We start from the raw sequence: 14,490 nt of genomic DNA on the forward strand, positions 1-14,490 counted from the left end.
GGATTATGAAGATAGCATTGCAGTGAATAAAAATTCAACCATCGCGCAACCTGTATTTGTTGCGACAAAACAACCCATGCGACATAAGTTTGTCCCAACTTGAAAATAAAGGGATTAACATCGTACACCACGAGCTTAGAGATTTTTAAGCCTTGCATTGCGATTTTCGAACGGTAACTTCGAGTGAGTAAACACTGCAACTCTGGTGAAGCTCTATCATCAAACAGTTTCGACTTTGGGTTAGTAATAATTGATTATTCACGAGTTGAAAAGTACGCAACAATTTCAGCTTCCGTTTTGTCTGCAACAAAAAATTTCGAGATCATGTCATTATCTGTCACCAGTAGGGATAAAGACTAATCGTCGCACCTTCTTTGTTGCTTGTTTTGTGCCTCTTTTGTCTGACAATTCTCTTCACTGTAGCATTGATTAGTTTAAATTTCACCTGTACAGTTTCGCATTTTGCGATTTTCACAATGGATTCTGTGTATCCCCACCATTGGAAATTTCCAATCGATACCAATCCGGTTTGGGGGGGCCCATATAGCCGAGGCGGTAAACGCACGGGTATTCAGCATGACCATGCTGAGGGTGACGGGTTCGATTCCCGGTCGGTCCAGGATCTTTTCGTAAAGAAAATTTCCTTGACTTCCTTGGGCATAAAGTATCTTCGTGCCTGTCACACGATATACGCATGCAAAATGGTCATTGGCAGAGGAAGCTCTCAGTTAATAACTGTGGAAGTGCTCATAGAACACTAAGCTGAGGAGAAGCAGGCTTTGTCCCAATGAGGACGTTACGCCAAGAAGAGAGAGAGAGAGACCAATCCGGTTTAGCTCGCCATAATGGCGGATGCTATAAAACTATTTGACAGCATCTGTGCCCCAGTTAACGCAACGATTTATTTCAGCCATAGCAACCATTGATAAACACATTTTTCTCTTGTCAACGGAAAACAAACCAGGCAAAAGTTTCGTAAGCATAGTCAAACTAGGTCAAACTAAATTATTCAGTTTTAAAACATTTATTTCTCTTCTAGCTTTGAAACTGGATACATAATAAGCATATTCACCATACTTGCATATTTGTTGCCGTTTCTGATACGCTTTTCTTAGCCCTCGAGGATGGACACCGGAACCCAGAGAGGGCACCGGTCAAACCTTCATCCGTTTTCCCACCTCATCGTCATCAACTTATCCCTTGTAGTTCGTAAATTGCAAAGACGCTAACAAATTTCGCGAAAAAAAGATTTCATTCAGTGAATACCATACTATTGGAATTACACATTATAATAAATCTCGTGATTAATGCTTTTTCTAGTGTAAGAATATTGAATGTGTTTCTTTTTAGGATGAATATCTGATTTCCAATATTTCGTAAACAGATTGAAATGGCTAATACAACTACCGGCGAACATGATCCTACTTTCACCAGATCTCTGACCGCAGAAACCGGACCCTTTCGATTTTGGAAATCTAATCTGCAAAATCAGCACCAGAGTTCGTCAGGATGAACTGAAAGCAGCATCATTAAAAGTGCTAAGAAGCCCTAATCTAGATTTACGGTTTGTTCCATCCCCCGGAATCACAAGCTGCTGGATGTAAGCGGTGATGTTAGTGCCAGCCGCGTAAGCATTTCTTTAACCTGCGGATTTCGAGCACTTGCCCTTCGCATTAGTATATTGCGGCTGGAGTCACCCATCTAACTAAATCTGTGATTTCGGCTCACTGAAAGGTTCCCAAAGAACTTTTTCGGTTCTGTGGCAGACGTCTACCGTTTCCCGTCATCGTAACCACGTCTCCAACTGAGCAGTTGTGCATCGTCATAGACGTTCTACGGCAACGTGTTATCGGCTTCCCAAAGCTGCCCTCCTTCAGCTGTCGCCCTCTTTGGCCTACGGTTTGGTCCGACGCCGTTCTTCTTGGCTGGCCACGGACTTTTGATCGGGATAGAACTCCTCGCCGTCGTGATCATGTCTCCACGCTACCGTTGGTATTCTAAGGCAACCGCTGATATCGGCTTCTTACCGCAGGCCTCCTTCGCCAACCCCCTTCGGTGACCGTTCTCGCTGGCCCACATTTTGGTCTTGATGTTGGTCCCCGGCGTCGGTCTTCTTCATTGGCTACGATCCACGTCGGCACTGCCTATCAATCTTTGGCGCCATTTTATCTGTCTGTAATTAATTGTGCTAGCCATCAACCATCAATGTTGTCTTCATTTGAGGGCCAGCCTCGTCGCTAATAATCGCCACCCATGCCAGAATCCGTCGTCAGTCCAGTCATTGACCGTCCTCGCCGAAACAATACCACCGTCATCGAAGTCGCTCCTCATTATCTATGTCATTTTGCATTTCCTAAAGTAATAGAAACTCATAAATTAACCCCCCAAATTAACCAGCTAAGAAGTACTCCTCTAAAGAACTCAATAAAAATAGTACCACCCCACCGGCAGTCGTTGCACAGACCAGCATTCTGAGGGTTTGACCGGTGCCTCCTCTGGGTTCCGATGTCCATCCTCGAGGGCTAAGCTAATTATGCTAATTTTTCCAGTTTCAAAACTTAAAGAAAATTAAACGTATTATTTAAAAATGATCAATTTTGTATGCTTACGAAACTTTTGCTTGGTTTGTTTTCCGTTGACAAGACAAAAATGTATTTATCAATGGTTGCTATGAATGAAATAAGTTGTTGCGTTAACTGGGGCACAGATACTGTCAAAAAGTTTTATAGCATCCACCATTATGGCGAGCGTGGAAAGCTGTTCTTTTTTGTGCTGTGATTGTGAAGAATTTTATCTTGTCTTGTTTGCATAGTAGGTACTGTAAGGATAGCTCAGATCAATTTTCAGCATAAAAGAACAACAACGATGAATCTTTGCAGACTTATGTAAAATGGTACAGCCAAAGTGGCTTAAGTCCAAGAACCTTACTTTCGTAAGGGAAATTTCTACCTAGAAGATCTTGTGAATCCGACTACTTTCAGTTCAATGGCAAACTCGCGTGTTATGCTTCGAGCTAGTCTGCTTGCCAAAACGCAATTGTTGCTACATTCGTTTCTGAATTAACCACCAGAGATGTACAGGGGGTGGCCTAAACAAATTCAACATGCTGTAACTTTTCATAGAGTGCATCAAAAAATCTCAAATTTTGACTGATTGTCAACCTATCATATGTGCATCATTGGTACAAATATGGGCTCGATTGAATAATTTTTCGCGAAGTTTGAACCATTCGGGTAAAACACTATTTTTTACGACTCACTCAAAGTGCAAATTTTCGGTAATACCAATCCGTGTGGTCAATTATGAATTTCAAATAACTCAACGTACATATGTACAGATGGGTAAATTATTGGCTAAATTGGGAAAAAATCCACAGCTCAGGTGAGATTTGAACTCACGACCCTTATTCGCTAGACAAGTGCTTTACCAACTAAGCTACCGAGCCAATTAATGACCCGGCAACTTAGTTGTCATAAGGGTCAACCCGGTATAACTTAATTCACCGTGAGGAAATATTACATTTTATAACAAACAATACCACACTAAAATTACTAAATGTGTTCTTCCTTTAATCTCAATATGCTCTAGTATATCTGATTAACGATAACTTGAGAACAGAAGTGGAAAATCTTTGGACATCAACACTAAAATTTATTGACATTGACGTAAAAAAATACATTTTTTCGAGAAAAGTCCATAAAGTGTCAATCCATGATAACTTTTTTCAACGTTCAAAAAGTATCTATGTTTTAATAGTTTGTGAAGCATTTGTATATTGTTAGTGTACATTCAAAATTTTATTCAATTCGGTTCCTGGTTTCCGAGACATGACAGCTCAAAAATGAGTTGTCTAAAAAATGGTATTTTACCCGAACGATTCTAACTTTGCGAAAGATTAATCAATCGAGTTCAAATTTGTACCAATGATGCACATATAATAGATTGACAAACAGTCAAAATTTGAGATTTTTTGATGAACTCTATGAAAAGGTATAGCATGTTGAACTTTTTTGTGAGAGAAAAAAAAGTTGCCAATCCCAAACATTTTGGCCACCCCCTGTATGTGCTGTCACAAATGTATCTATTGGAAACCTCAACAGGAAATACGTCTATTGTTCGGTTTATTCGCCGTATGACGATCCATCTCCTATGAATGCTTTTATTACAAGTAATCGCATACTGCACTACAAAAAGAATTCCACTAACTGTTGATAGCAGGGATGCCATATATACAGTTTTATCTGTATTATACAGATTTTTTAGCATCCGTACAAATTTCATTTTATATGAAATACAGATTTTTGAGCTAAAGGGGCTTCTTTTTATTTTTGTTTGGGATACCGATTTTTCTCCCAAATTTTGTATGGGATACAGATTTTTGAAAAGTGTGATACAGATTTTTCAAAAAATCATCTGGCATCGCTGGTTGACAGTGATGCTAACGCTCATCATATCATCTGGGCAAAACAGACATTAACTTGAGAGGCTCCAGTTCAATGGAATACTTAAGTAGTACAACTATCCAACCCTCATAATATCTACCAGAGAGGAGTGTTAGATATAACGCTTGGTCCTTGCAGAAGTAGTCACGGGTTGACCAATTGGCGTTTTTCAAATGAAAAATCTCTATCTGAACATCGTTACATATTTTTTTAACATTTGAATGTTACTTGCGTTTAAGGAGTCCGGCCTTCATCATGGAAGTTGTGAAGAAGTCTGTGAAGACCAAAAGAAGAATCCTTTGGTGGAACTCTGATCTGGCCAAGCTCAGGAAATGTAGAATGAGTTGAAACAGACGACGTTCGGCAGAATCGGAGACTTTAAGGTCGGCTGACAAGGCCTACCAGAAGCTCTCCGGTCTACTAAACGATCCGGCTGGAAAAACCATTGTAGAGTAATGTTCCCTTCGTTGTGGTAGTACCTAATGTTGCGGTAATGGCAATTGAGCACTTTATCGACTGAAATGTTACCAAAACATATTTTTATGCAATTCCGTATCATAATTTCTATTTTATGTAACTCATTTTGGTTTAATAATGGCCAATTTTTTCGACCTGATTCATTATGCAACTGAAATGAGTTGCATAATGAAAAATAGTTGCATAATGTTCATAATGCCACTCATTTGGGTTGCATTATGAACATTATGCAACTCAAATGAGTTGTATAATGAAAAAATCATTGCATAAAACTTTGTATAGAAATCCTTGCAAAACTCGATTTTTACAGCACTCTTCGTATTTATCCAACTCGGCAAGCCTCGTTGGATAAATGTACGACTCGTGCTGAAAAAATCAACTTTTTGCAACTCGTTACATAAATAACTATTAATTGATGTATTGTGCTTAAATTATGAGATTGTACCATTTGTTTGCTTAAGATTTGCCCAAAAACCTATTAAAAAAAATATTTTCCTAAATGTGTTTGCTGCTGTGTTCCTATTGTTGCGGTAGTGTTTCTAATGTTGCGGTATCCCATATGATTTTAATGGGATACCGCAACATTAGGAACAAATACCGCAAAATTAGGAACACAATGTTCTTTCAGATAAAAACGAATAAAATGCTCATAACAACCTCAAAGTGGCAATATTTCGTTATTTTCTTGTAGATAAAGGATAGATTTATTATTTTCAACTCAATCCATGTAAACAGTTTGCTTGGGGCAATACAATTGTGGTTTAAGCATGAACCCAGTGCTTAACTCCTCCATGATCGGATCAATTACCCTACATGCTTAGCAATCCGGAAAGTCCACTGTTGTTTATACAAACTTGTTTACGATATCGAGAGGGCGTCAACTCAAAAGCAATTTCGTTTGGGTGTTTTCTTAGATATCGGGCGTGCTTTTGACAACATACCTTTCGATGCCATATTGGAGGCCAATGGTTTGCCAAATTCTTAAAATCCGGCCAATTGGATTTGCCAAATGCTTAAAATCCGGCATCTCTTCTCGACATTGCGCCAAGCAGCGATTAGGAAATTGAGTGTTTGTGGATGCCCCCAAGGGGGAGTCATGTCACCACTTTTGTGGAATTTCTTACCAGATACAGCACGCTATTGAGGCTTCTCAATAATAGCGGTTGACCTATAGTTTTTTTCGACGACTATCTAACATTGTTGGGTGGTATGTGCATAAGCGCCGTTTTCGACCTGATGCAAAGCGCTTTTCAGGTAATTGAGGATTTGTTTTACCAATATGTTTTTTTTTTTCGATAAATCCGAGTAAAACATCTATTTGCGTCTCTTTGATTCTGGAACCAATATGACTGAAGAGGTAAAGTACGTTGGAGTCATTCTTGATTCCAAGGTGTCCATAATTTTAAGTTCAGATGCAAGAAAGCTTGTATGCCGGGTTGGTTGCCGAAAGTATCGTTTGGATTTTACTTCTTTTTTTTTAATTTTCCGTGAAAATTGAAAAGTTCAATATGCTACCATACCGGGGTCGAGCTGTCTATACATCGTGGGGATAGGTTAGGTATAGCTGAAGCGATGCAGTATTTCATGCTAAGTCGCTTGACGTTGTTTGATCCGCACCTCCATGATGAACAGACGGTCGGGACGTACCTTTTCAATCTAGCTGAAGTCAGCTTAGGAAGTGGTCAATCTTGACAAAGCATAGGTACATATTACTGTTGTTCGTAAAACTAATTTGTCGTAAGTTCACACTGCATAAATTTACACACTGATTTCTTTTCAAGATCAACACGGTCTAACTTGTTGAACAGTACACCCACCCTTTGTTCAACTTCCGAGACTTCCGTTATAAATCAGGCAAGACAAAGAAAGAGAACAGAAGCACACATAAAACAAACTAAACGAGCGGAAAAGTACTCACTCGGGAGCTCGGAAAAACTTTGCCAATTCAAATTATAGGTATGATGAAATAACCGGAAACAGAAGAGTTAAAAAAAAAAGTACGATGAAAGAACTTGCCAGGTTTTTAATTTAATTTTATCAAAATCTTTCCACGCTCTCTCACATTGCTTTTTTCTTCTCCACACTCATGTTCATAAACACTGACCGTTTTCCCGCAATTGCTCACCCCCACTTTTCTCCTTTATTACCCTTCTTTCAGCCCGAATGGATGAAAACAAAAGAATACTGGGACAAGGACTTCGAGAATCGCTACGAGAAGCTGCAGAAGGATCCTAACCGACCCCCGTTGAAGGTGATTATTTATGCAAATTAATCTTTACCGTCTCGGTTGGAGTTGGCCGGCCACGTTTCACTCTCGGAAATGTCTACGCAAATACCCACTGACAAGGGTAGCAAAATGTGGTAGAACACTCCGTTCCGCTCGGACAATGTGATACTTTCTCTCCTCATCAGCTATTGTTCCACCGAGATCTAATTATAGTTCTTCTGACCACCAACTGAGAACTACCAACTAACTTTACTCCGTCGCTTATCCCTTCTTTGTATGTTCTTCCCCGGCCAGATTGTGGTGGTGCCGCACTCGCATAATGACCCCGGGTGGTTGAAGACCTTCGTCAACTACTTCCAGTCGGATTCGCGCCAGATCCTGAACCTGGCCGTCACCAAGATGCCCGAGTATAACAACATGTCGTTCATCTGGAGCGAGATCAGCTTCCTGCAGCTGTGGTGGGATCAGGCACATCCCACCAAGCAGAGGGTGAGTAAATTTGGAAAGGTTGGTCAAGGGGAAGCGAGTTTCAACGCTTTTTTTCGTTTTCAGATATTGAAAAAGTTGGTGAAATCAGGTCGACTGGAGATCACCACCGGAGGTTGGGTCATGACGGACGAGGCGAATGCTCATCTGTATGCGATGGTTGATCAACTGATCGAAGGTAAGTACATCGAAATTACAGTACTCCTAAATAATGTATGGCGCCATCATTGCCGCTTATTTTGGAGCGCCAACTCGGCCATTATGATCACTGACCTATAGCAGTCAATCGACCCTTCCGGAAGAGGAACTTGTTATCTGAGTCCAGAGTTAGAATAATCAGAATAATCGGAATAATCCGCACCAACAGCTTCCCGGAAGCGTTCAGTAGACAGATTGGTCTGTACGCCGACGTGTTGCCAGGTGGCTTCCCGTGTATTTGGGCAGAACCTGGCTCTGGCCTGTTTGGTCATAGGGGGCCGGAGCCCATGCTCGCTTGTCGAGACCTGGGGACAACATTTCCAAGATCTTCTGCAGCATCTCGGGTGAGCGTACCGGGTGTGCCGACACACACTTCGTTTTGACCATGACTACTCTGTAGACATCCCCCAGGGAATCGTGACGGCTGCCTGGCAGAGATTATCGATGCACGTCCGCTTACGCACCTCAATCTCTTTGTTCAGTGCCAGTTTAGCTGGTCGTCGCTCCGTTCTGCACTCATCGTTGCGAGCTCTTTGCATTCTCCTCCTAGCTCTTAGGCAGGATGCGCAGAGTTCTGGGACTTCTGGACATCACCAGTATACCGGTTTGCGCTCATTTATGGATAGGACAGCGCGGCTTCACGTGCACGGCTTAGAGTTCTGACTAGATCAACGCTATACAGATCGTCGGTGTAACCCTCTATGAGCAATTGCTCTACAAATGCCGGCTTATCGTAGCGAGAAGTCAGCCATCTCCGATGGCTAATAATGAACTTTGGCTGTGGCCGTCTTCCTCCGTATTCGACCCTGTATAGAATCGCCAGATGACCACTGTGCGAGAACCTATCGTCGACCCTCCAGACTGAGCTAGGGTTTAGATCCGAGCTCCAGAAGATCACGTCGATGATGGACTCTGTACCGTTCCTACTGTAGGTTTCTTGTCACCTACCTAAAAATCCTCGCTCATCGTATGTAGCACGAGCGCGGTGTAGTTCTGCTACTTGATGGCGCACGTTCTGAAAGGTTAAGGACGGCTGCGAGCTCTTCTGCGTAAGTGATCTCGTCAAGGGTTTTGCACTGGAGAGTCGCCTCCACCAATGGAGCTCTCACCTGCACCTTCGCGCCCTGTACCTTCTGCGCTAGCGCCTTGTAGAAGGTAGCCTTCTTAGCCACCTCCTTCTTCAGCACTAGCATCATCTCTTCAGTCCTGATGCGCCGGATGCTTTTAGCATCCACGCCCAGCGGAGAGAGACAATTTTAGCCTCGCATGGCCCTCAGCACCTCGGCGTATGTATCCGCCTCAGTTTTGAAGACTTGCGCGTCACTTCTTTCCAACCGTTATCCATGAGTTCTCCTTCCCTTGGTCCGGTTGATCCCTCCCCGTTTCTCTCAGGGTTGGCCTCCTGGGGCTAGGTTTGCCTGCCACTTGCGCGTTTCGTTACCGTCTTGGGAACCTGGTTCGCCTCGGCTGGACGCTTCTTGCTCCCCGCGGGCCGCGTCTCCTCGGCAGGTTTCGGTCATGCAGCTCAAGCCGAAGGGTGGTTTGACTTCTCCGCTACGGCTCCGGTGAGCTGCATGGTCTCATGCGCCATCGTAGCGTTGCCTGCAAAAAAAGCTGTTCTTTTGTGTGAACCACTCTTCCCTGCTCGCGTCAGTCGGACTCCGCTCATCGACCAGGAGATTGTACTCCTTGCCCAGAGCTAGCGTTTTGTGGAGTTGCAACAGGTCCTTGCTGATGTTAGTTCGGCCGGTCGTGAAGCCGATCAGCTCGACCAGCTGTTCGATAACTACCAACATCTTTGGTAACCCGCTCCTGTTGCAGTTCAGCGCCCGCGTGAGGTCCGCGCCGGTCATCTGCGCTTCCTCAGCCGGCGCTGCATCGCCGCGTGCTCCTCCTGTTGAATTTCCTGCAGCTTGCTCACTAGTGGGTACACCAGCCTCTCGTAATGGCGATCTCGCCAACGCCGTTCCCTTGGCTCCGTATTCGATCACTTGGTATTTAGCACTCATTGCTGTTGGGTCCCCCTTAGAGCCGCTATCCATTCATTTCATTTATTTAGTATTACATCAAATTCAAGATGAAACTGAATCAACAATATTTCTCCATAAAACACGGTTCGTGGCTGCCGCTCTCCATCCTCGGTCGCGCCCGATGCTCGCCAAGTCACGCTCCACCTGGTCCGCCCATCGTGCTCTCTGCGCTCCACGCCTTCTTGTGCCAACCGGATCAGTGGCAAACACCAGCTTTGCAGGGTTGTTGTCCGCCATTCTTGCGACATGCCCTGCCCACCGTATCCTTCCGGCTTTGGTCACCTTCTGGATGCTGGGTTCGCCGTAAAGTGCAGCGAGCTCGTGGTTCATTCTTCTCCGCCACACACCGTTCTCCTGCACACCTCCGAATATCGTCCTTAGCACGCGTCGCTCGAGAACTCCGAGTGCTTGCAGGTCCTCCTCGAGCATGGTCCATGTCTCGTGCCCGTAGAGGATTACCGGTCTTATTAGCGTTTTGTACATGGTGCATTGGGTCTCCAGTTAGCCTAGTGGTTGAGGCTATGGATCGCCAATCCTGAGACGGCGGGTTCGATTCCCGTTCCGGTCGGGAAAATTTTCTCGACTCCCTGGGCATAGTGTATCATTGTCCTTGCCTCACAATATACAAATTCATGCAATGGCAAGCAAAGAAAGCCCTTCAATGAATAACTGTGGAAGTGCTTAAAGAACACTACGTTGAAGCGAGGCTGGCCAAGTCCCAGTTGGGACGTAGAGCCATAAAGAAGAAGAAGAAGAACATGGTGCATTTGGTGCGACCGCAGTTTCTTCTGGAGCCCGTAGTAGGCCCGACTTCCGCTGATGATGCGCCTCCGAATTTCACGGCTCACGTTGTTGTCAGCCGTCAGTAAGGATCCGAGGTAGACGAATTCCTCCACCACCTCGAAAGTATCCCCGTCTATCGTAACATTACTACCCAGACGGATCCGGTCGTTTTCGGTTCCGCCTAGCAGCATGTACTTTGTTTTTGAGGCATTCAGCACCAGTCTGACCTTTGCTACTTCGCGTTTTAGGCGGGTGTACAGCTCTGCCACCGTTCCAAATGTTCTGGCAATAATGTCCATGTCGTCCGCAAAGCACACAAATTGTCCGGATTTTGTGAAAATCGTTCCCCGGCTGTTGAGCCCGGCTCGTCGCATCACACCTTCTAAAGCGATGTTGAAGAGTAGGCATGAGAGTCCATCACCTTGTCGCAGTCCCCGGCGAGATTGGAATGAACTAGATAGTTCACCCGAAACCCTTACGCAGTTTTGCACACCGTCCATCGTTGCTTTAATCAGTCTAGTCAGCTTCCCAGGAAAGCCGTTTTCGTCCATGATTCTCCATAGCTCTGCGCGGTCGATACTGTCGTATGCCGCTTTGAAGTCGATGAACAGGTGATGCGTTGAGACCTGGTATTCACGGCATTTCTGGAGGATTTGCTGTACGGTAAAGATCTGGTCCGTTGTCGACCGGCCGTCGATGAAGCCGGCTTGATTGTATAACATTTCGCCGAAAACCATTTCGCGGAATTCCTTTTCGCGGTGTAACATTTCGCGGAATGACATTTGGCAGAATGAACCATTTCGCGGAATGCACCATTTCGCCGAAAACCATTTGGCGGAATGTACCGTTTCGCGGAAAATCGGTAATAAGAGCAAACAACTCAACTTATCGAGAGACAACATCATGATGAGATTCAAAATTCCAATCAGCACATGAAAAATGGAATACTTCATATCAAATATTCATTTTTGTATCAGTATACTTTGAAAGAACAGCCTATGTATGGAAGAAGGGATATTCTCTGATAATATTAATTTAGCAGTTATGCCAAAATAAGTAATGCATACAATTTATGAAAGAAAAGTTTTGATCAGAAGAAGGAAAAGTTTCGTATTGAACATAACAGCATATCTGTTAAGAACAGCGTTTGTTTGAAAGATGGAAAAACCTGTGATACAAAAATGAGATTTTTTTTTTCTAATATCTATTACAACAGTTTAGTTAGTTAGAACATACAAACAATAAATAAAAGAGATATCTGATAAAGTTATCACATTGGAGTGTTACTTGGCTCAATGGTTACGCGGTCACACTGTTTACAAATAGTATCATTTTGGCATAATTACAAAGCTTTCAAGCAATAAAGGTGAAAGTATGGATGCTGATAAACAGATTCAGTTCCTAAATTATGATTCTGGGTCATTAAGCCGAAGGAGATTACACTAAATGGACGTTGGGCCGAACAATCATTGGGCTAAATAGATGTTAGATGAATAAGATAATAGGCCTCGAAAGATCTAAAGGACATATCTCCCACAGAGTTAGCAATAAGACCGCCAATAGAGACCTCCAGTGCAACTTGAATGAACAGCCCTTGTTTTAAAGAAGGATAAATGCATAACGTCAGCAGTCTTTCCATCAAAAAACTCACCAGCAGTGTTACCACAGACAAACAGGCGTCTCACTCTACTCACTTCCCAATCCTTACCTTTCTAACGGATTATTCAAATATTCTGTAGTTCGCAAATCGCTTGCTCATGGCGCTTGCATCGTTTTTGCTCCTGTTTGACGTTTGCTAACTACCGCCATCTACTCAGTGGGTTTGCGAACCACAGCGTAATTAGCATTGGGCGATTATGTTTTTGTGACGATGATTTTTATCGCATTTTGTTCCAAGTGATACGTCTGTTTGTCTGTGGTGTTACTCTAAAGATCAGCCCATTTTTGACAGATTGAAAAATATCAGATAAGTTAGCAGTTTGGTCACTAGCCAACATTTTTAACAGTAAACTTGAAAGAACAGCCTATTATCAAAAGAAGGTCAAATCTCCTATAGGGATATCAAATGATCATTGAAAACTACACACCACATGAACAGCCTTTGAAGAGAAAAAGGTAATTGATGAAAAAATTAACAATTAAGGAAATCATAAACTCTCTTGATTAACGGCTACGCAGTGTTGGGATTTAAAAAACGAGTTGTTTTATTCATCCGACGTTTCGACACAGGGATAGTGTCTTACTCAGGGGGGGCTATCCCCGTGCCGAAACGTCGGGTGAATAAAACAACTCGTTTTTTAAATCCCAACACTGCGTTGCCGTTGAGCAAGAGAGTCAACCATACAGTCGTATTTCAATAGAAGAAATCAAAAACTCCGAGATAGTTAGCAATATAAGCGCTTGAAAGTACAACTTATGTGACAACGATGGCTTTTTGGTCATTGCGCTTAATGTCTATTTGGCCTCATTTCCATTCGACCTAAAGACATTCGGCCGAATGGCATTTGACCTGACTTTCAGAACTCTCAAGAACAGCCTACGAATCAAAGAAGGTAAATTTTTGTTCAGAAAAGCAACAGATTTAACATCAATTAGTGCAATCGTAGAGCTGAGGTGATTATGATTGCGCATGAATCGGTGATGGAGCTAGTAAAGTTTAGCAGAGAAAATAATGTATAATTCCATTATTATTTGCAAAGTATTAAATTCCGCGAAATGGTACTCCGCGAAACAGTGCATTCCGCGAAAAGTCGTTCCGCGAAATGGTATTCGGCGGAATGGTGCATTCCGCGAAATGTTACACCGCGAAAAAAAATTCCGCGAAATGGTTTTCGGTGAAATGGTATACAACCAGCCGGCTTCCCACGAACTCATTCGTTTTAGGTGACAGACGACGGAAGATGATCTGAGATAGCACTTTGTAGGCAGCATTTAAAATAGTGATCGCCCTGAAGTTCTCACATTCCAAATGGTCGCCTTTCTTGTGAATGGGGCAGATTACCCCTTCCTTCCACTCCTCCAGTAGCTGTTCGGTTTCCCAGATCCTGACTATCAGCCGATGCAGACAGGTGGCCAACTTTTCTGGGCCTATCTTGATGAATTCAGCTGCGATACCATCCTTACCAGCTGCTTTGTTGGTTTTGAGCTGGTGAATGGCATCCTTAACTTCCCTCAGCGTGGGAGTTGGTTCATTTCTGTCCTCCGCTGCACTGGCGTCGTCGTTTCCTCCGTTGCCGTGGGCTCCCGTGCCTACGTTCTCCACACCGTTCAGGTGCTGATCGAAGTGCTGCTTCCACCTTTCGATCACCTCACGTCCGTCCGTCAAGAGGCCTCCGTCTTTATCCCTGCATATTTCGGCTCGCGGCACGAAGCCGTTGCGGGATGCGTTGAGCTTCTGATAGAACTTCCGTGTTTCTTGGGAACGGCACAGCAGTTCCATTTCTTCACACTCCGCTTCTTCCAGGCGGCGCTTTTTCTCCCGAAAGAGGCAAGTCTGCTGTTTCCGCTTCTGTTTATAACGTTCCACGTTCTGTCGAGTCCCTTGCTGCAGCATTACCGCCCTCGCTGCATTCTTCTCCTTCCAAACCGTTCTGCACTCTTCGTCGAACCATTCGTTCCGTCGATTCCGTTCCACGTACCCGATGGTGCTCTCGGCTGCGTCGTTGAAGGCTGCTTTCACTTTACTCCAGCATTCCTCTAGAGGGGCATCATCGAGCTCGCCCTCATCTGGCAACGCGGCCTCGAGATTCTGCGCGTATGCTGAGGCGACATCCGCCCAAGTAACCACGAAGCCGCATTTATTTATTTATTTATTGTCGTCAATCAAACGTAGACCAATTTCAATACA

General features: G+C 43.8%; 1 protein-coding gene across 1 annotated transcript in view; it reads left to right on the plus strand.

Annotated features, from left to right (window-relative positions):
- LOC109401057 (alpha-mannosidase 2) overlaps positions 1 to 14,490 on the plus strand; it is a 351,116-nt gene that overhangs the window by 317,214 nt on the left and 19,412 nt on the right. Inside the window, exons 5-7 of the mRNA XM_029860267.2 lie at positions 7,078 to 7,170; positions 7,441 to 7,635; positions 7,699 to 7,810. Of these exons, the coding sequence (XP_029716127.2) occupies positions 7,078 to 7,170; positions 7,441 to 7,635; positions 7,699 to 7,810 (400 nt within the window). The remainder of the gene's footprint in view (positions 1 to 7,077; positions 7,171 to 7,440; positions 7,636 to 7,698; positions 7,811 to 14,490) is intronic.

This window comes from Aedes albopictus, chromosome 1 (assembly GCF_035046485.1).
Source record: "Aedes albopictus strain Foshan chromosome 1, AalbF5, whole genome shotgun sequence".
Classification (NCBI taxonomy): Eukaryota; Metazoa; Arthropoda; class Insecta; order Diptera; family Culicidae; genus Aedes; species Aedes albopictus.